We start from the raw sequence: 23,174 nt of genomic DNA on the forward strand, positions 1-23,174 counted from the left end.
TTTGAGTGTCAGCTTAACATAAATCTTCTGCTTAACATAAATCTTCTGACTCAAAGGCAAGAAAGTGCTGTTACTGGGCCTCAACCAATACTAAACATTATCATATAATCAAATTTTACCACTGAAACAAGAATTGTAGTTTTGTTACTCAGGAAATTTATTGGAAAGATAGTACTAATCGGCACATTATATTGGGGGCGTGAAAATGCGAGTAACTCACGCTTGTTTTTTTTTAGTGTGATTTTCAGAATGAATCTCCCACACACTGAGCATTGCAGAGTGCGCTAGCATGATTCACTCTGAAATTCAATGGGCAGAGCCTATTCCCACGGAGCAGGCCACTGCACATGTGTCGATCTGTCAGTGCCGAGATCGGCGCATGCACAGTGGCCCCGCACTGTCGGCCTCCCGATCACTGGCCAGCCCTGCGATCCTGCATCACACGCCCCTCCGAGCCCCCACCCCCTGATCGCTCGCCTCCCGGACCGCTCTGGGCAAGCCCTGATATCTAGAACATAGAACATAGAACATTACAGCGCAGAACAGGCCCTTCGGCCCACGATGTTGCACCGACCAGTTAAAAAAAAAAACTGTGACCCTCCAACCTAAACCAATTTCTTTTCGTCCATGAACCTATCTACGGATCTCTTAAACGCCCCCAAACTAGGCGCATTTACTACTGATGCTGGCAGGGCATTCCAATCCCTCACCACCCTCTGGGTAAAGAACCTACCCCTGACATCGGTTCTATAACTACCCCCCCTCAATTTAAAGCCATGCCCCCTCGTGCTGGATTTCTCCATCAGAGGAAAAAGGCTATCACTATCCACCCTATCTAAACCTCTAATCATCTTATATGTTTCAATAAGATCCCCTCTTAGCCGCCGCCTTTCCAGCGAAAACAATCCCAAATCCCTCAGCCTCTCCTCATAGGATCTCCCCTCCATACCAGGCAACATCCTGGTAAACCTCCTCTGCACCCTCTCCAAAGCCTCCACATCCTTCCTGTAATGTGGGGACCAGAACTGCACACAGTACTCCAAGTGCGGCCGCACCAGAGTTGTGTACAGTTGCAACATAACGCTACGACTCCTAAATTCAATCCCCCTACCAATAAACGCCAAGACACCATATGCCTTCTTAACAACCTTATCTACTTGATTCCCAACTTTCAGGGATCTATGCACACATACACCTAGATCCCTCTGCTCCTCCACACTATTCAAAGTCCTCCCGTTAGCCCTATACTCAACACATCTGTTATTCCTACCAAAGTGAATTACCTCACACTTCTCCGCATTAAACTCCATCTCCCCCCTGCTAGCCCTGATCTTCCCGACCCCGCCCCCTCGGCAGCCCCGAACCCCCCCCCCGCCTCCCCCAGCAGCCCCAATCCCCCCCTCCCCCGGCAGCCCCGACCCCCCTCCTCCGGTAGCCCCAACCCCTTCCCCACCCCCCCGGATGACAAGCCGATTTCTGGCACGGAGCTGATTACTCCAAAAATCTTGGAACCATAGACGCGTGGAGGCCATGGTGTCCTGTGGGAAGCCCAGTAAATGGCTTCTGCAGCGGGCTGGGAGAATCACCCCCCATTATCTTCAGAAAACATTAGACAACCAAACTTTTATTGCTCCATAATGTTGAGTGCAGACACCCAAAAGGAATGACGATATAGTTTCAAGTCAGTCTATTGTATAACTGGGAGGGGAATTTGCATGCAGCTGTGTTCCCATGTGTCTACTGCTCTTGTCCTTCTCGGTGGTAGAGGTCAAAGGTTTGGAAGTTCCTGTGGAAGCAGGCTTGGTGCAGTGCGCCCTGTATCTGGTACAACTGCTGTCATCGTACATCAGTGCTGGACCGGGTGAATGCTTAATATGGTCATGAGATGGAGATGCCGGCATTGGACTGGGGTGGGCACAGTAAGAAACCTCACAACATCAGGTTAAAATTCCTCAGGTTTATTTGGAATCACAAGCTTTTGGAGCACTGCTCCTTCATCAGGTGAGTGGAGGTAGGTTCACAAACACGACATATATCGGCAAAGACACAATTGCAAGATAATTACAGATTGGAATGTGAAAAATGGTTGGGATGTCAAGTTTCTGGAGAATAGAACATTGAGTGGTGGGGGGCCGGGGGGTGGGGGAAGGAAGGGGTGGGGAGCTAATCTGGAGTGTACTGGAATAATCAAGTCCAGAGGTAACAAAGCTATGGATGAGGGCATCAGCAGCAGGTGAGGTGAGGCAGGAGCAGTGTCAGGTGACATAACAGAAGTTGACATAGATGGGGAATTAAAAAGAGAGCCCTACCGCCCTGTTGTTACAATGATCTTGCATTCGATCTTTGTATCCGATTTTGTGAAACCCAAAAACATTTTCAATTCTGCAGGAAACTTTGAGCCAAAGCAACGGTACAGAATAATGTTGCACAGGAAATCAAAAAGGTGGAGACAGGTGAACAATACCGAGATAACAATTGGGATGACTGATGTTTACATATTGGAAGGAAGTATGTTGGCTCAAATCTATATTAATTTATATTTCTATTATCACTTGCCGTTCATTTATTTAAAGGAAGTAAGAATACTTAACAGATGTACATTTGAATTCTCTCTCAACCAAGCACCAAGATCTGCTCCCAGCAATATTATGGTCACCAATGTTTCGAAAACCTCTGCAATGATAAAATGGGATCATATACCTGAGGATGAATGTCAAGGTTTTCTTCAAGGCTACAAAATTTTCTGTCATTTGAACAAGGCTTCCGTCACAGATACTTTTATACGTAAGATTACAGTATAAATTTCAATCGATAATTAATACCCAATATTACCTTAATATATTGAACTGTTAATATTGTCACAGTCACAGTTGATGTTACTATTGGACAGGAAGGTGCCAGAATGGAACTCTGCCTCAGAAGCCTGTAATGTTTTGCTTTTTATTTTAGAAAATGTGGAGGAACAGTCACAGGCTACCAATTAGTTTCTAACAACAAGAGAAAAAACATTTATTAAACATGAAATGTTTGATTATAACACAATACTCCATCACTCCCATATATCTTCACAATGGTGTACGGATTTCAAGTATAACTCCCCACTCTGAAACCCAGTGGCAGATGCCACTCAAATCTATCTCCTGTGGATTTTTTCTCAAATGCTCTCCAGATGATTGTCACACGAGTGTTTACAAATTCCACTCTCAAAAAGACACTTTTGAAAAACCTTCTTTCAAACAATGCCTTCCCTCAGCTGTTTTCAACAAGGATCCACCTCTAGGTTTTCCAACTATCTTTTCAAATAAAGCTTCCTCTCCGCTGTTTTAGCAAGGCTCTGCCTCCGTGTTTTCCAACTGTCTTTTTGGAATTTCCTTTCTCTTGAATTGCCACAGCATCCAAACTTCTGCACAAAAACTCAGGTATAACAGAATACCATTGTTTCCAAAGACTAGAAATAAGAACACCAAACTTACAATTGCTTCTAATCTCTGACTTTTCTCAAGCCAATTTCACACAAGTCTACACTTCTAGCTCTGTCTTTAGCTTCAGTGGCCAGCACCCTGTACCAATGGCAGTTCCCTCTGTTCCTTTAACTTCAGACTTCCTGGAAACTTTTCTTCATTTCTCTAGTTTCCTTCACTGATCTTTAGGTTTCTGGCACTTCTTTCCTTGCCCTTTAATCCACTTTATGGCTTTGCTTCTAGCAAAGCTCTGAGAGATGTTCCCTCTCTCCCTGTGAAACTTCTTCTTCTCTGGCTTAGAGTTAAAACTAAGCTCAAAAAGGTATTTTCCCTAAACGTGGCCACTGGTTGCTAAGCAACAACTTTCCCCAGTCTCTTATTTACTTTACACGCCATAAACTCTCTCAGCACAATGGACACGCAGTTTAAACTGAAACCAAAACTCCAATACATGCAAACACCATTGTTTAACATTAATCTAGCTGGTGTTTTACCCTTTCCTACTAAAAGCACTAAATTAAACCCACTTAAGTCTATACCTTATTTTTAATATTCAACAATCCTAATATGGATCACTTAAAACTACCTCAAGTTTTCTGACAGCATTCATGCACTTCAATTATTGAATCTACATAATAAAACCAAAATTGTCGGGGATTAGTTTATGGCCTGTGAAGAAAATCAAATAACATTGAATGGTAAAGAAAATTACTAATTAAGTATTCTCTCTGACTCTTCATACAGAATCCTGCAATCTGGGATAGAGGTGGGTTGGAGGAATTTGGTATGAAATCAGTACCTCTTCCCCAAGTATCCACCCATTTCTAATCATCATACAGGTTTTAAATGTGCCAGATGCTCTTTCAGCCCACTCCCCATCCTCACATCACTGTAAGAGGCAAGACTGTCATTTGTCATTTATATTAATGATTTGGATGAGAATATAGGAAGCATGGTTAGTAAGTTTGCAGATGACACCAAGATTGGTGGCATAGTGGACAGTGAAGAAAGTTATCTCCAATTGCAACGGGATCTTGATCAATTGGGCCAGTGGGCTGACGAATGGCAGATGGACTTTAATTTAGACAAATGCGAGGTGATGCATTTTGATAGATTGAACCAGGGCAGGACTTACTCAGTTAATGGTAGGGCATTAGGGAGAGTTACAGAACAAAGAGATCTAGAGATACGTGTTCATAGCTCCTTGAAAGTGGAGTCACAGGTGGACAGAGTGGTGAAGAAGGCATTCGGCATGCTTGGTTTCATCGGTCAGAACATTGAATACAGGAGTTGGGACGTCTTGTTGAAGTTGTATAAGACATTGGTAAGGCCACACTTGGAATACTGTGTACAGTTCTGGTCACTATTATAGAAAGGATATTATTCAACTAGAAAGAATGCAGAAAAGATTTACTAGGATGCTACCGGGACATAGAACATAGAACATAGAAAGCCACAGCACAAACAGGCCCTTCGGCCCACAGGTTGCGCCGATCACATCCCCACCTCTAGGCCTATCTATAGCCCTCAATCCCATTAAATCCCATGTACTCATCCAGAAGTCTCTTAAAAGACCCCAACGAGTTTGCCTCCACCACCACCGACGTCAGCCGATTCCACTCACCCACCACCCTCTGAGTGAAAAACTTACCCCTGACATCTCCTCTGTACCTACCCCCCAGCACCTTAAACCTGTGTCCTCTCGTAGCAACCATTTCAGCCCTTGGAAATAGCCTCTGAGAGTCTACCCTATCCAGACCTCTCAACATCTTGTAAACCTCTATCAGGTCACCTCTTATCCTTCGTCTCTCCAGGGAGAAGAGACCAAGCTCCCTCAACCTATCCTCATAAGGCATGCCCCCCAATCCAGGCAACATCCTTGTAAATCTCCTCTGCACCCTTTCAATGGCTTCAACATCTTTCCTGTAATGAGGTGACCAGAACTGCGCGCAGTACTCCAAGTGGGGTCTAACCAGGGTCCTATAAAGCTGCAGCATTATCTCCCGACTCCTAAACTCAATCCCTCAATTAATGAAGGCCAGTACGCCGTACGCCTTCTTGACCGCATCCTCCACCTGCGAGGCCGATTTAAGAGTCCTATGGACCCGGACCCCAAGGTCCTTCTGATCCTCTACACTGCTAAGAATGGTACCCTTCATATTATATTGCTGCTTCATCCCATTGGATCTGCCAAAATGGATCACCACACACTTATCCGGGTTGAAGTCCATCTGCCACTTCTCCGCCCAGTCTTGCATTCTATCTATGTCTCGCTGCAACTTCTGACATCCCTCCAAACTATCCACAACACCACCTACCTTGGTGTCGTCAGCAAACTTACCAACCCATCCCTCCACTTCCTCATCCAGGTCATTTATGAAAATGACAAACAGCAAGGGTCCCAGAACAGATCCCTGGGGCACTCCACTGGTCACTGACCGCCATGCAGAGAAAGACCCCTCCACAGCCACTCTCTGCCTTCTGCAGGCAAGCCAGTTCTGGATCCACAAGGCAACAGCCCCTTGGATCCCATGCCCTCTCACTTTCTCAAGAAGTCTTGCATGGGGGACCTTATCGAACGCCTTGCTGAAGTCCATATAGACCACATCCACCGCTCTTCCTTCGTCAATGTGTTTGGTCACATTTTCAAAGAACTCAACCAGGCTCGTAAGGCACGACCTGCCCTTGACAAAGCCGTGCTGACTACTTTTGATCATACTAAACTTCTCTAGATGATCATAAATCCTGTCTCTCAGGATCCTCTCCATCAACTTACCAACCACTGAGGTTAGACTCACCGGTCGGTAATTTCCCGGGCTGTCCCTGTTCCCTTTCTTGAATATAGGGACCACATCTGCAATCCTCCAATCCTCCGGAACCTCTCCCGTCTCCATCGACGATGCAAAGATCATCGCCAAAGGCTCCGCAATCTCCTCCCTCGCCTCCCACAGTAACCTGGGGTACATCCCATCCGGTCCCGGCGACTTACCAACCTTGATGCCATTCAATAGTTCCAACACATCCTCTTTCTTTATGTCCACATGCTCGATCCTTTCTGTCCACCGCAAACCAGCAGTACAACCACCCAGATCCCTTTCCACCGTGAATACCGAGGTAAAGTATTCATTAAGCAGCTCCGCCATTTCTAACGGTTCCGCACAAACTTTTCCCCCTTCACCTTTTAAGGGTCCTATGCCTTCACATCTCATCCTTTTACTCTTGACATATTTGTAGAAAGCCTTGGGGTTCTCCTTAATCTTACCCGCCAAGGCCTTCTCATGACCCCTTCTCGCTCTCCTAATTTCCTTCTTAAGCTCCTTCCTACATCCCGTATACTCCTCTAAATCCTTAACACCTCCTAGCTCTCTGAACCTTCTGTACGCCTCTCTTTTCTTATTCACCAGGTTCATCACAACCTTCGTGCACCACGGTTCCCGTACCCTACCAACACCCCCCTGTCTCATCGGAACGTTGTCATGCAGAGCTCCAGACAAACATTCCTTGAAAATCCTCCACTTTCCTTCGGTACTTTTCCCCAAGAATGCCTCCTTCCAATTTACCCGTCTAATTTCCTCCCTGATGACACTATATTTCCCTTTACTCCAGAGAAACACTTTCCTAGCCTGCCTGATCCTATCTCTTTCCAATGCTATCATGAAGGAGATAGAATTATGATCGCTATCCCCAAGATGCTCACCCACCGAGAGATCCTCCACCTGTCCAGGTTCATTAGCCAGCACCAGATCAAGTACAGCCTCTCCTCTAGTAGGCTTATCCACATACTGTGTCAGGAAACTCTCCTGGACACACCTAACAAACTCCTCTCCATCCAAACCCCTAGCCCTAGGGATATTCCAATCTATGTTTGGGAAATTAAAATCTCCCATCACGACAACTCTGTTATTCCTACATCTCTCCAGGATCTGTTTCCCCATCTGCTCCTCAACATCTCTGTTACTATTGGGCGGCCTATAGAAAACACCCAGCAACGTTACCGACCCCTTCCTGTTCCTAACCTCCACCCACAGAGACTCCGTCGTCAATCCCTCCACGGCGTCCACCTTCTCTACAGCCGTGACACTATCCCTGATCAACAGTGCCACTCCCCCCCCTCTCTTGCCTCCCTCCCTGTCCTTCCTGAAACATCTAAAACCCGGCACCTGAAGCACCCAGTCCTGTCCCTGAGACATCCAAGTCTCCGTAATGGCCACCACATCACAATTCGAAGCAGCAATCCACGCTCTAAGCTCATCCACTTTATTCACTACACTCCTGGCATTAAAATAGACACATCTCAGACCTTCAGCCTGAGCACTTCCCTTCTCCATCACTCGTCTAACCTCCCTCTTACCCTGTTTACATTCCTTATCTATTTGCGAGCTAACCTCCTCGCTCTCAGTCCCCTCATTTCGATTCCCTCCCCCCAACCTTTCTAGTTTAAAGTCTCTCCAGTAGCCTTAGCCAACCTTCCCGCCAGGATATTGGTCCCCCTGGGATTCAAGTGCCACCCGTCTTTTTTAAACAGGTCACACCTGCCCCAAAAGACGTCCCAATGATCCAAGTACCCAAATCCTTGTCCCTTGCTCCAGTCCCTCAGCCACGCATTCATTCTCCACCGATTCCTGTTGTCACTCTCCCGCGGCACAGGCAGCAATCCCGAGATTACTACCTTTGCATTCCTCTTTCTCAGCTGTCTACCTAACTCCCTATATTCTCTTTTCATGACCCCTTCCCTCTTCCTACCTATGTCAGCAGTACCTATATGCATCACGACCTTCGGCTCCTCTCCCTCCCCCTTCAGGATTTCTGGGACTCGACCAGAGACATCCCGGACCCCTGCACCAGGGAGGCAAACCACCATCCGAGAGTCCCGTCTTTGTCCGCAAAAACGCCTATCTGACCCACTCACCGTAGAGTCCCCAATTAGCACTACCCTCCTTTCCTTACCCTTTTGCACTACTGGGCCAGGCTCAGCTCCAGAGACACTGCCACCGCAGCTTCCCCCAGGTGGACTGTCCACCCCAGTAGTACTCAGACAGGAGTACTTATTATTAAGGGGCACATCCACCTGGGTGCTCACCATCAACTGAGTTTTCTCCTTCCTCACTGTTACCCAGTTACCTTCCTCCCGTGGTCCCGGTGTGACCACCTGCCGATAGCTCCTGTCAATGACCTCCTCACTATCCCTAACCCGGCGAAGGTCCTCGAGCTGCAATTCCAGTTCCCTAACATGGTCCCTTAGGAACCGCAGCTCAACACACCCAGCACAGATATGGTCGTCCGGGAGGCTAGGAGCCTCCAGGACCTCCCACATCCTACATTGGGAACAACATACTGGCCTCACACTCATAATTGCCCCTTTAAACACACAGGGAAAAAAAGTGAATGAAAATTTTAAACTTACCTTTCCTCCTCCTGTTTTCTCCAAAGCCCTGCTCTCACTGGGTCTTTTTTTTTAGGTTAGAGGAGGAGGGAGGGTGGGATACTCTACAAGTGTAGAGTATCGGGATTCCTCTCTGTTCCAATTTATTGGGGAAAAAAAAAAATCTCTCTCTCCCAGACCTCCCTGCGCGACCACTTCCGGGTTTAGATATTTTTAAAGAAAAAACCCGCGAAAAAGTAAGTTAAAAATAACAGCGCTTACCCGCAGCACTCCTCTCGCGAATCTCTCCCTCTCTGCTGCACTTCCAAGACGCAATGAGGCCGATTCACTGAGGTGAGTAACTTTTTAAAAAAAAAAAATCTCTCTCTCCCAGACCTCCCTGCGCGACCACTTCCGGGTTTAGATATTTTTAAAGAAAAAACCCGCGAAAAAGTAAGTTAAAAATAACAGCGCTTACCCGCAGCACTCCTCTCGCGAATCTCTCCCTCTCTGCTGAACTTCCAAGACGCAATGAGGCCGATTCACTGAGGTGAGTAACTTTTTAAAAAAAAAAAATCTCTCTCTCCCAGACCTCCCTGCGCGACCACTTCCGGGTTTAGATATTTTTTAAGAAAAAACCCGCGAAAAAGTAAGTTAAAAATAACAGCGCTTACCCGCAGCACTCCTCTCGCGAATCTCTCCCTCTCTGCTGCACTTCCAAGACGCAATGAGGCCGATTCACTGAGGTGAGTAACTTTTTTAAAAAAAAATCTCTCTCTCCCAGACCTCCCTGCGCGACCACTTCCGGGTTTAGATATTTAGAACATAGAACATAGAACATAGAACATTACAGCGCAGAACAGGCCCTTCGGCCCACGATGTTGCACCGACCAGTTAAAAAAAAAACTGTGACCCTCCAACCTAAACCAATTTCTTTTCGTCCATGAACCTATCTACGGATCTCTTAAACGCCCCCAAACTAGGCGCATTTACAACTGATGCTGGCAGGGCATTCCAATCCCTCACCACCCTCTGGGTAAAGAACCTACCCCTGACATCGGTTCTATAACTACCCCCCCTCAATTTAAAGCCATGCCCCCTCGTGCTGGATTTCTCCATCAGAGGAAAAAGGCTATCACTATCCACCCTATCTAAACCTCTAATCATCTTATATGTTTCAATAAGATCCCCTCTTAGCCGCCGCCTTTCCAGCGAAAACAATCCCAAATCCCTCAGCCTCTCCTCATAGGATCTCCCCTCCATACCAGGCAACATCCTGGTAAACCTCCTCTGCACCCTCTCCAAAGCCTCCACATCCTTCCTGTAATGTGGGGACCAGAACTGCACACAGTACTCCAAGTGCGGCCGCACCAGAGTTGTGTACAGTTGCAACATAACGCTACGACTCCTAAATTCAATCCCCCTACCAATAAACGCCAAGACACCATATGCCTTCTTAACAACCTTATCTACTTGATTCCCAACTTTCAGGGATCTATGCACACATACACCTAGATCCCTCTGCTCCTCCACACTATTCAAAGTCCTCCCGTTAGCCCTATACTCAACACATCTGTTATTCCTACCAAAGTGAATTACCTCACACTTCTCCGCATTAAACTCCATCCGCCACCTCTCGGCCCAACTTTGCAACCTGTCTAAGTCTTCCTGCAAACTACGACACCCTTCCTCACTGTCTACCACACCACCGACTTTGGTGTCATCAGCAAATTTGCTAATCCACCCAACTATACCCTCATCCAGATCATTAATAAATATTACAAACAGCAGTGGCCCCAAAACAGATCCCTGAGGTACACCACTTGTAACCGCACTCCATGATGAATATTTACTATCAACCACCACCCTCTGTTTCCTATCCGCTAGCCAATTCCTGATCCAATTTCCTAGATCACCCCCAATCCCATACATCTGCATTTTCTGCAGAAGCCTACCATGGTGAACCTTATCAAACGCCTTACTAAAATCCAATTGATGGATTGAGTTATAAGGAGAGGCTGGATAGACTGGGACTTTTTTCTCTGGAGCATTGGAGGCTGAGGGGTGATCTTATAGAGGTCTATAAAATAATGAGGAGCACAGATCAGCTAGATAGTCAATATCTTTTCCCAAAGATAGGAGAGTCTAAAACTAGAGGGCATAGGTTTAAGGTGAGAGGGGAGAGATACAAAAGTGTCCAGAGGGGCAATTTTTTCACACAGAGGGTGGTGAGTGTCTGGAACAAGCTGCCAGAGGTAGTAGCAGAGGCGGGTACAATTTTGTCTTTTAAAAAGTATTTAGATAGTTACATGGGTACGATGGGTATAGAGGGATATGGGCCAAATGCGGGCAATCGGGATTAGCTTATGGGTTTTAAAAAAGAAAGTGCAGCATGGACAAGTTGGGCCGAAGGGCCTGTTTCCATGCTGTAAACCTCTATGACTCTATGACTGGAGGAAAGGATTTCCATCAGTTCTACCTATCCTATTGTTACTGCAGGTGATTGCAATTGATGTAAGCAGGGCTCATAATGTCATTTTCCAATGGGGATTGATCCAAGAGCCATTAATTGCAAGTAAAAATTGACAATTGAAGTTCAACTCTGTTGTAAAAACTCGGCCAGTTTAGCGGGATTGACCTTACGCTCTACCCCTTAACAGAGTAATTAATTGTCACTTTAAGATTCCAAAATCTGCGGAACCGATGGCGAGGGAATGGGCACCTGATGCTATCTATAAGATCCTGATGCCTGCCCAGGGTTTGGGATGTGGTTACCAACGGAGGAACATAATGGAAAACTAACGGATAAAAGACACTTACCACCCTCCAATCTCCCTCCTGATAGTGCGGTTGCCCACCAGGCTTCTCGAGGCCATTATCTTGTTAATCCTTTATTGTTTTGTATCTTTGCAGCCATTTCAGTGAACTCTTCTACAACGTGTTACATGCTCACAGGGCTTCGGCAAAACACTGTCTATGCTGTACAAATCTCAGGATTTACTAAGGCAGGAGAAGGAAGCAAAAGTGAAGCAGTGTCTTTTGCCACAAAAGAATTTGGTAATGTTTACACAACCATACTGTTAAGAGTCTATGAATTCGATGACAACCAATCTATTTCCTCAATTACTCAGCCAGCAGTTGTAATTACACCCAACTGGTTCAGCTGGGGAGATGGTGGCATAGTGGTAAATGTCACTGGACTGGCAATCCAAAGGCAGGCTAAAGCACTGGGGACATGGGTTCAAATCTCATGGCATTTGGCGGAATTTAAAGTTAATTAATAAATCTGCAATTGAAAATTATTGTCTCACGTATGGTGACCAATCAACCATTTATGGTTCACTAATGTCCTTCAGGGAAAGAAATCTGCCGTCCTTAACTATATGTGATTCCACATCCTCTTAACTGCCCTCTGAAATGATGTATCAAGCCAAAGGCTCCCATGAACAATAAAATAAGATATAGAGTTACATGAAGGAGTCAATTTTCATTTTGTATCTGTACCCAAAGGGATATAATACCATCAGGTACAATATTATTCATCAAACTGAGGAATTCTATGTAGGATTGGGCTCTAGACTCCCTGTTTTCTGTGGTTTCTTTTCTGCTCCAGCATCCTATTCATCAGCCAGGTCAAGCGAATGTCTTGTGGGGTCCCATGCAGAAGTTTGGCTTGGGGCCCCTACATTTTACAAGACAGTGATACTAAATACTGAGGGTGGCACAATGGCACTGTGGTTAGCACTGCTGCCTCACAACACCAGGGACTCGGGTTCGATTCCCGGCTTGGGTCACTGTCTGTGCAGAGTCTGCACGTCCTCCCCGTGTCTGCATGGGTTTCCTCCGGGTGCTCCGGTTTCCTCCCACAGTCTGAAAGATGTGCTGGTTAGGTGCATTGGCCATGCTAAATTCTCAATCAGTGCACATGAACAGGCGCCGAAGTGTGGCAACTAGAATCATCACAGAATCATAGAATCCCTACTGTGCAGAAGGAGGCCATTCGGCCTATTGAGGTGGAACCGACCACAATCCCACCCAGGCCCTATCTCCCATAATCCCATGCAAAAACCCTAGCTAGTCCCCTTGACACTAAGGGACAATTTAGCATGGCCAACCAACCTAACCTACACATCTTTGAACGGTGGGAGGAAACCGGAACACCCAGAGGAAACCCACGCAGACACAGGGAGAACGTGCAAACTCCACACAGACAGTGACCCAAGCCGGGAATCGAACCTGAGTCCCTGGCGCTGTGATGCAGCAGTGTTCACCACTGTGGCATCGTGCCGTCCTCTGGGGGATTTTCACAGTAACTTCATTGCAGTGTTAATGTAACCCTACTTGTGACACTAATAAATAAACTTTAAACTTTAAATGCTTTCAACTGGATCCACATGGGGCTTCTGACTGGCTACTGCTCTGTGCAAATGCAAAGATTGCATGGTCCTAACACAGCCCCTGTCACCAACTTTGTCTCAGTATGGGACTTGATTGGGAGATTATGTATGCCATTTATTCAGTTTCTCAATTAGTGAATCCCTGATTACAGAATTGTTTCAGCCCATTGTGCTTCTGCTGGCTCTCGGAATGCACTGTTTACCTAGTGCCACTCACCATCCTTCTCCCTGTAGCCCTGCACATCCTTCCTTTACAGACAATAATCCAATTCCCTTTTAAATTCCTTGATTAAACCTGCCTCTACCACACACCCAAGCAGTGCGTTACAGATTCCAACCACTCGTGTGTGAAAAGATTTTCTTTGTGTTTTCATTGCTTCTTTTGCCAAATACCTTAGATTTGTGCTCTCTTCTTCCCAATCCTTCCACCAAAAGGAACAGGTGTCTCCCTACCTACTTGTCCAGACCCCTCATGATTTTGAACACATCTATCAAATCTCCTCTTCAAGAAAAATAGTCCCAACCTTTCCAATCTATGTAACTCAAGTTCCTCGTCCCTGGAACCATTTTTGTGAATATTTTTTGCACTCTCTCTAATGCCTTTATCTTTCTCAAAGTGTGGCGCTCAGAACTGGACGCAGTCCTACATTATGCTCCTCACAGTTCACAATATTTCCATGTTTTATATCATTTGTATAGAAACTGCATCCTGTACACCAAGGTCTTGGTCATCTATATAAATCAGGAAGAACAAGAGGCCTAACACCCAACCCCTGGGCAACTCCAGTACAACACTTCCTCCAGTCCAAAAGAACCTCCATTAACCACTATTACTCTTTCTTGTTATTCAGCCAATTTCATATTCATGTTGCTACTGTCCCTTTTATTCCAGGAGTTATATCTTTGTCCACAAGTCTGTTGTGCAGCACTTTATCAAATGCCTTTTAGAAGTCCATATGCACCACATCAACAGCATTACTGTAGTAACTGGAGGCGACTCAAAGTGGCTTCAACAACAAAGGGTTTATTAACTCCAAATACACCACATCCACTGGTTCACCCTTATCTATTCTACTAGTTCCATGTTCAAAAATCCTCTAGTAGGTTTGAAACATGATTTCACCTTCATTAATCCATGCGACTGTCTCTAATTTCATCAATACTTTCTAAGTATCCTGTTATCACATCCTTTATAACAGACTCTCGCATGTTCCCTCCTACTGATATTGGGCTAACCAATCTGTAACTGCCTGTTTTCCCTCTCCCTCCTTTTGTTTTAACATAGCGGGGTTACATTTGGCATCCTTTCTGCTGGGAATGTTCCAGAAGCTAAAGAATTTTGGAAGCTGAAACCAATACATCCATAGTTCCATGGCCACCTCCTTCAGTACGCTGGGATGTAATATTCAATCTCCACACATTATAGAATGTTTTATGTTCAGGTGGATTCAACAAAACAAATCATACAATTATGTACTGAAATTGTAGGGTGGCACAGTGGTTAGCACTGCTGCCTCACAGCACGAGGAACCCGGGTTCGATTCCCGGTTGGATCACTGTCTGTGTGGAGTTTGTACATTCTCCCCGTGTTTGCGTGGGTTTCCCCCCACAGTCCAAAGATGTGCAGATTAGGTGTATTGGCCATGCTAAATTCTCCCTCAGTGTACCCGAACAAGTGCTGGAGTGTGGCGGCTGGGGGATTTTCACAGTAACTTCATTGCCGTGTTAATGTAAGCCTACTTGTGACAAATAAATTAACTTAAATATCTGGATGCCATTAGGTACAGCATGCTTTCTAATGGTTTTCTTTTTTCACTACAGATGATGGTGAATTGCAAAGAATTGCTGTTATTGTTAGCATTGCAATCATTGGCTTTGTCTTTCTGGTGACATGGAGTTGTTTGTTCCTTGTTAGAAGGTGAGAAACTTTATAGGGTACCATTTAAAGGCACCTTGCCTTCATTTTTGTTGGGATGATATTATGCGCTGCAGTGATTTTTTTTGACAGAAATTGTCATACAAAATGACATCATTGGGGGAAAAAGGGATCAAAATACCTTTTGAAGAAAGCTGTCACTTGGTGAAAGCTTTTCTACAGAAACTGAGCCAGCTTAACTCGCTTTAACCATCCCCCCCCCCCACCGCCCCCCCCCCCCCCCCCGCCCCCTCCCCCCAAACTAAAAGCACTTCGGAAATGTTGTCAATATTGGTAATTAGGTAAGCATAGCAACAGCTGGTACATAGCAAGGTCCCACAAATTGCAAATGTGATAATTGACCCATAAGTCTGGTTTAGTTGTGTTGTTTGTAGAAATGAATACTGCTACGGATACATCTCTCTTCGAAGAAATGTTATGGAATCTTCCTGCGTTCACCTGACCAGGCAACCAGGGCTTCTGTTTAACATCTCATCTGAACCATGTGACATACTCTCAATACTGCTCTAAAGTGCCAGACAAAATGATGGGATTAAGCCCTAGATGATCAGAACACACAGTCTCATGAAGCAATGCTGCCAATGGGTCACACTGATGGTTCAGCGTAGAGTTATGAAGGACATCTGTAAGAGGTGTGGAACTTGAGGGAGGAAAGTCTTTCAATATTCTTTGCCATTGCAATTGCTGGTTAAGTGCTTCATTTATTCATTCACATGTTCCCTGCCTGAAGGCAAGTCCTTGGCTCATCGAATACTGATTCTTCATCCCGAGTTGTTTACTTTGCGGCTTTGCCAATTGTGGTTTGCCTTCCACTCTGAGGGGTAGGATGAGGAGATAGGTCCCAAATCTACTTCAGCCAGAATGGGAATTGAATCCACACTGTTGGCATTATTTTGATTTGATTTATTACTGTCAAAAGTATTGGTATACAGTGAAAAGAATTGTTTCTTGCACGCTATACAGACAAAACATACCGTTCATAGAGTACATAGGGAAGAAGGAAAGGAGCGGGTGCAGAATATAGTGTTAGAGTCATAGCGAGGGTGTAGAGAAAGATCAACTTAATATAAGGTAGGTCCATTCAAAAGGCTTGACAGCAGCAGGGAAGCTTGAGTGAGTTGGTGCGTGATTTCAGACTTTTGTATCTTTTTCCCGATGGAAGGTGGAAGAAAGAATGTCCAGGGTGCGTGGGGACCTTGATTATGCTGGCTGCTTTTCCAAGGCAGCGAAAAGTGTAGACGGAGTCAGTGGATGGGAGGTTGGTTTGCGTGATGGACTGGGCTTCGTTCACGACCCTTCTGAACCATACTAGCCATCTGAGCTAACCAGCCCCATCAAGTAGTAATGCATCTATTGGACTAAACTGTTAATTTGCGATCAGAATTTATTTTGATCATTTACCGACTGAAATTCCTCATTATAATGGACCAGGTTAGATGGATAATAAATAATAAGACTTCTTAATGGCACTTAAAAGTTGACAGAAATGTAGATGAACTATCAGGATGTTTCTCTATTAAAACTACTGCATTTAAAGTCATACAGAAATGTCACAAAAGCAGGTCAAAGAAAACCAGCAATGTTTGAAAAGTTCTGTTCTTAACAATCTAAACAGCGATCTTGAGAAACCTGATAGCATTTCATAAGACCGTGAGACAGGTTGACCACCCAAGATAGGAGAGTGGTAGCTGTGGGAGATTCTATGGTCAGGGTTGTAAGCACTGGTTTTTACTGCTATACCCAGGCGTCCTGAACGGTATGTTGCCGCACTGCCACCAGGAATGAATCACAGAGAATCATAAAAACCCGAAGAGAAAATGCTGGAAAATCTCAGCAAGTCTGGCAGCATCTGTAAGGAGAGAAAAGAGCTGACATGTCGCGTCCAGATGACCCTTTGTCAAAGCTAAAAGACATAGAAAGTGGGAGACGTTTATACTGCAGGGTGAGGGAATGCAAAATGAGTCACAGCCACAGAAACCAGAGGAAAGGCTGCTAATGGCAGTCCATAGAGAGAATAAAGGGTTTGAATGGCCAAATAGCAGAGAAGCTGAAATCAGAGGGTAAGCTGTGACAGGTGAAGATGTGGGTGGGGGGGGGGGGAATGGGGGGGGGGGGGGGAATGGGGGGGAGAAAGGTAAAAAAATTTTTAAAGGGGAAAGGGGAAGCAAAGGAGGAGAAAAGGTAAGGGAAGGGGGTTAAAGTAGGGGGACAGAGTGGGGGGGAAGAAAAATGAAGAAAGACAATAAAGAAATAAAAGGTAGAGGATAGTAAAAAATTAAATAAACTAGAATGAAAACAAAGGGGTTGAGGTTGGGTAGAGCTAATCATCCGAAGTTGCTGAATTCGATGTTGAGACCGGAAGGCTGTAAAGTGCCGAGCCGGAAGATGAGATGCTGTTCCTCCAGTTTGCGTTGAGCTTCACTGGAACATTGCAGCAGGGCAAGGACAGACTTGTGGGCATGGGAGTGGGATTGTGTGTTAAAATGGCAAGCAATTGGAAGGTCAGGGTCCTGATTGCGCACAGACCGAAGGTGCTCAGCAAAGCGATCACCCAGTCTACGCTTGGTCTCTCCGACATAGAGGAGACCACATTGGGAGCAGCGGATGTAATAGACCAAATTGAAAGAGATGCAAGTGAAACACTGCTTAACCTGGAATGAGAGTTTTGGAGAAGCTGAAATCGAACCCGGGTCCCTGGTGCTGTGAGGTAGCAGTGCTAACCACTGTGCCTTCGTGCATGTAGAACAAGAGTGCACAGGTTCAAACTAGCAAAAGGCAATTTTAGGGATGTTATCAGGAAAATTCTTCATGCAAAGGATGATTAATACAATAGACTTTCATACATAGTAGTGGAGACAAGAACTCAGGAATCATTCAAGGAACAATTCTGGGGATTTACGTGTTTTGGAATGATGAATTTTGAATCATAGAATCCCTACAACACACAGGGAGGCCATTTGGCCCATCGAGTCTGCACCGACAACAATCCCACCTCGGCCTTATCCGTGTAATCCCACATGTTTGCCCTGCTGGTCTTCCTGACACTGAGGGGCAATTTATCATGGCCAATCCACCTAACCCACACATTTTTGGAGTGTGGGAGGAAACTCATGTAGACATGGGGAGAACATGCAGTATCTGCACAGACAGTGACCCGAGGCCAGAATTGAACCCAGATCCCTGGTGTTGTGAGGCAGCAGTGCTAACCACTGTGCCACCATGCCGCCCCAATTTAAGTGGTCTGAATTTCCGTAATAATCCTGTGAATTATATATTTGTTTCTTGAATGGTTTTATTTGTAATGAATGAGAATTGTTCTTGATGAAGTATGACTTGTTGGGTTTGTTGTGTGACTATAAATGGCACAGATTAATCCATGAATAGCCAGCATTGAAAAATAGAAGTTAAATGAATTGCTTTACAAGATTAAATTGGAAAGTGGCATTCTATCATGAACAATTAAATGTGATAATTGTAGCCATTGTAAAAATCTAATTTTGCAATAACCCCAATTTCAGAACAAAGAAAATGTTTTGGCCAAGTATACCAAATCCTGGAAACAGTCACGCAATCCAGATTATAGGAAGAGATTCATCATTGGTATGTAAATATTTTCTTAACGTTTGATATATGCACCTCCATTTCGTACATGCACTTCCATAGCCATCCACTCAGTGCCCACTATGTACAGTCCTCAGATTTTGTGCATGGAAAAATATCTTACATTCCTCGGGGGGTGGGAATAACCCTCTCGTCATCTGATAAAAGTCTGCATCAAACATACCACCAGTAATACTGAGAAAAAATGGATTCTGCCATGTGCAAAAAACTTGTAATATTTGTATATATTAGCTTGTGTCAACAAACCAGAAATGGGTATAGAGGGATATGGGCCAAATGCGGGCAATTGGGATTAGCTTAGGGTTTTTTTTTAAAAAAAGGGTGGCATGGACAAGTTGGGCCGAAGGGCCTGTTTCCATGCTGTAAACCTCTATGACTCTACATCAAATGCACAATCTATTACAACCTCTTAAACTGGCATTCATTCCCAATTAAGTGGAAGATCTAGTGTGCTGAAACCCATTAGCACTTCAAACTCAGCCAAGCTTCCATAATGGTGACAGCTGTCCAAACAATAGAGTACTCTGAGCTGGAAAGGACAGTAGGTGCTCTTTTCAATTCCAAAGCAGAGTGCGTTTCAATCAATGGACGATAACAGGTGGTTAGATTCCACCCCCCCGCCCCGCCCCCCAACCAAAGTGTCAAAAGTGGGGTTTTCTTTTATAAGACAAAGTTGTCACGTCATTTAAATCATAGTTCAAAAGATGACAACATTGGCTGACAGGACATTTTGCAATACTTTTGATTACATTATGGTACTTTATCCAATCCACCTAACCTACACATCTTTGGAGTGTGGGAGGAAACCCACGCAGACACAGGGAAAACATGCAAACTCCACCTAGTCGCCCAAGACCGGAATTAAACCTGGGTCCCTGGCTCTGTGAGGCAGCAGTGCTGGGGTGGTGCGGTGGCACAGTGGTTAGCACTGCTGCCTCACAGTGCCAGGAGCCCGGGTTCGATTCCTGGCTTGGGTCACTGTCTATGTGGAGTTTGCACTTTTGTCCCGTGTCTGTGTGGGTTTCCTTCGGGTTCTCCAATTTCCTCCAACAATCTGAAAAACATGCTGGTTAGGTGCATTGACACGAACAGGCGCTGGAGTGTGGCGACTCGGGGAATTTCACAGTAACCTCATTGCAGTGTTAATATAAGCCTTGCTTGTGACTAATAAATTAACTTTAACCACTGTGCCACCTGGTCTGTTTCTCCTATACAATTGAAAACATGGCTTGGATTTTTTTATTGGAACCATGAATAATGCATCTTGTTTCTTCCTTCTGCTTCAACAGCCACATCTGGATAATGAATTGTTAAATCTCAAATCAAACTCGCCGCTAATAGGAACAGAAGAGGAACTCGAAAGCCTTCACACCATTGAAGAGGTCACCAGTGCACTCGCAGACTATGAGCTGGAAGGGAATGAACAAAACAATGTAACAGATCAGGAACCTAGAAACGATCTCAGTGACAAACCCACAGTTATACAAGTAACGGATTACACAACCATGGAGAACTTCCGACAAATAATGCCAACTATCCTGAGCAATGATACAGTCACCCAGGCCAACAGAAGTGAAACAGAGTGCAATGATCAACAGAGTGACTCTTTCATTCTGAGCTATATGAAACAACATGTCCATCAAACAAGCATACAGAGCACAGGAGATAATCCACTGGGAACGGATCCAGAGCTGCTTCAAAATCTTGATCTGATTAAGGTCCCACAGAATCCGCTTTCTCAGCAATTATTAGAAACAAATTACTAAGATGTTGCAATAATAAAAGCCAAATACTGCAGATGCTGGAGATCTGTAATTCAAACAGAAAGTGCTGGGAAAACTCAGCAGGTCTGGCAGCATGTGTGGAGAGAGGAACAAAGTTAATGTTTCGAATCCGATGTGACTTGTTTGGAACAGAGAACTATTGAAATGTTGCACTGTGCTCATGACTATGCCAGAATCTGCTTAAATAACTGACTTGAAGGCTGCTCTGAGAAATACGTCCTACGAACTACACTTAACCTATGCAATTTATCTTCAATCGTCTGCGGAATGTACATTTCAAAGAAAGGATTATGTTTGATTTCTGTTATCAGCCAGTTCAGCTGTGCCACCAATCCTTTCTAACCTTTTGCCAACAGCGTAAGAGTCCAGTGTTTAATTTTAATATTATATTTTATATTTGTCCAGAAAAAGTGAAGATTCAAAGTTGAGAGGAGTTGGGTAAGAGTAAGAAGAGAAGTCAGACAGAACTTTTTTTATTCATTTGTGAGACATAGGCATCGCTGGCTGGGCCAGCATTTATTGCCCATCCCTAGTTGCCCGAGGGCAGTTGAGAATCAACCACATTGCTGTGGCTCTGGAGTCACATGTAGGCCAGACCAGGTAAGGACAGCAGATTTCCTTCCCTAAAGGACATTAGTGAACCAGATGGGTTTTTCCGACAATCGACAATGGTCATCAGTAGATTCTTAATTCCAGATTTTTAAAAATTAAATTCAAACCTGGGTCCGCAGAATATTAGCTGAGTTTCTGGATTAATAATCTAGCGATAATACCACTAGATCATCACCTCCCCTTTGGAGATTCTGTGAGAAGACAGGGAGACACAGCTTTGAGTTTGGTGAAAAGGCCATTGTCATATACGAGCTAAGAGTGATTTTTGTGTGTCTAAAAAACCACCCTTGTTTTCTGCAAAATGTCTTCCCCAGTGATTTATATTCAGAAACATTTGGAAGGGAAGACAATAAAAATATAGGCCAGGGGTACTGACTGACCCTCATCAAATTGAGGAAGTTAACAGGTTGAGGATCAACTAAATAGCTGAGGAGCTGGAAAGAAGTGAAAATGTTCCTCCAGCTTGCATTGGGCTTCACTGGAACATAGCAGCTGGCTGAGGACACAAATGTGAGCATGATGGTGAATTGAAATAGCCTGAATTCCATCCCTCTCTCTGACATTTCAGATACTGTATAACTGCAGCAAACTAGGTTTCTTGCCTGTTGTTAATACAGACTTTTACCACTGCAATAATTCTCCTACTCTCTGTCCTCCCTCAAACACTATGCAATTAAAATCCTTATCCATACTTTTGTTACCTCGAGAGTTAAATTCTTCTATTCTTTCTTTCTTTGAGCTCAACCTTTCTGGCAGAATTCCAATTTGTCCAAAGTTCTAGTGACCTCTTATCTCTTGGTGCAACAGTTCAGAAATCTCTATCTATACATGGACCTACTCCATTCTATCTCAGCATCCTTTTCTGGCCATGCCTCATGTTATGGTCTACAACCCTCTAACTGTGGCCTCCCCCCTAACGATTCCCAAATCTCATGCTTCACACTCACTGCTAACTCTATAAAGTGTCTATGTCCTGCAACCTGGAACTTCTTCCTGAAACTTCTTCACCGGAATTCCCTCTCTACCTTTAAAATCCTCCTCATCATAATAGAGGTGTGAACATAATTACAGAGAAAGATTATCAAACAGCTCACCTTAGCTCATCCGCCCTAAAAGACCCCAAAGCATCCCACTGCAGCACAAAACAATTCCAATGCTTTCACTTCTGCTACTCTTATCTGACTGACCATTGCATTTATCTTTATGGGAAGAGAAACTTCTTGATATCAGTCTGAAATAAGGCTTTTACTAAAGTAAACCTGCCTTACTCTATCAATTAAATGAACCTTGCAGATTTTCCATATCATTTACAATTATGCATACTTCAATAAGGCCACTCTCAAAGCTTCCAACCCTAAGTTTCTCCAGTGTTTCCTCACAACTCAAACTTTTAACGATGGATGATCTTTCTCTGCACTGTTTCCAAAGCTAGCATGTCTCCTTCTTGGCTCAATGATCAGAGCTGGACATAATATTCAAAGGGAGATCTGATTAAAGCTACTGTTTCATCCTAACTTCCTGTGACCACTCTTGTTTGTTGCTGGTCAACATTGGTTGGACATGTCGAGTATTAAATCTACTAAGATAATTTTACATGGAATTGAAGTACAATGAATGATCCTGTGGTGTCTGGAATCTGATTTGTTGCCATTTTTGAATAAGGCCTTCACATCTATTCGTACATCCAGTGTTCAGCAACTTTCAATAATGATTGCAGCACCTCACAAGTCTTCTCCAGAGACTCCTTTGGCAATTGAGAATAAACACTGACCCACCCTGTGAAAATATCAACTATCCAATATTCAAGTGTAAAAAGATGTCAATGCTTTGTGAATTTGCACTAGGGATTAGAAAACAATTTTTTTTTAAAATCTTGCATGGGATGTGGACGTCGCTTGCTAAGCCAGTGTTTATTGCCAATCCCTAATTGCCCTTGAGAAGGTGCTGGTGAGCTGTCTCCTTGAATCGCTGCTGTCCATGAGGTGTAGGTACACCCACAGT

The 23,174-nt window shown here is 44.5% G+C and overlaps 1 protein-coding gene across 1 annotated transcript in view; it reads left to right on the plus strand.

The window, feature by feature from the left end:
• LOC144495343 (interleukin-6 receptor subunit beta) overlaps positions 1 to 22,601 on the plus strand; it is an 80,934-nt gene extending 58,333 nt beyond the window's left edge. Inside the window, exons 10-15 of the mRNA XM_078215446.1 lie at positions 2,389 to 2,508; positions 2,623 to 2,784; positions 11,737 to 11,880; positions 15,042 to 15,138; positions 18,675 to 18,756; positions 20,067 to 22,601. Of these exons, the coding sequence (XP_078071572.1) occupies positions 2,389 to 2,508; positions 2,623 to 2,784; positions 11,737 to 11,880; positions 15,042 to 15,138; positions 18,675 to 18,756; positions 20,067 to 20,543 (1,082 nt within the window). The 3' untranslated portion in view covers positions 20,544 to 22,601. The remainder of the gene's footprint in view (positions 1 to 2,388; positions 2,509 to 2,622; positions 2,785 to 11,736; positions 11,881 to 15,041; positions 15,139 to 18,674; positions 18,757 to 20,066) is intronic.
• The last annotated feature ends 573 nt before the right edge of the window (positions 22,602 to 23,174 follow it).

The sequence above is a fragment of the Mustelus asterias genome, chromosome 6, assembly GCF_964213995.1.
Source record: "Mustelus asterias chromosome 6, sMusAst1.hap1.1, whole genome shotgun sequence".
Lineage (NCBI taxonomy): Eukaryota > Metazoa > Chordata > Chondrichthyes > Carcharhiniformes > Triakidae > Mustelus > Mustelus asterias.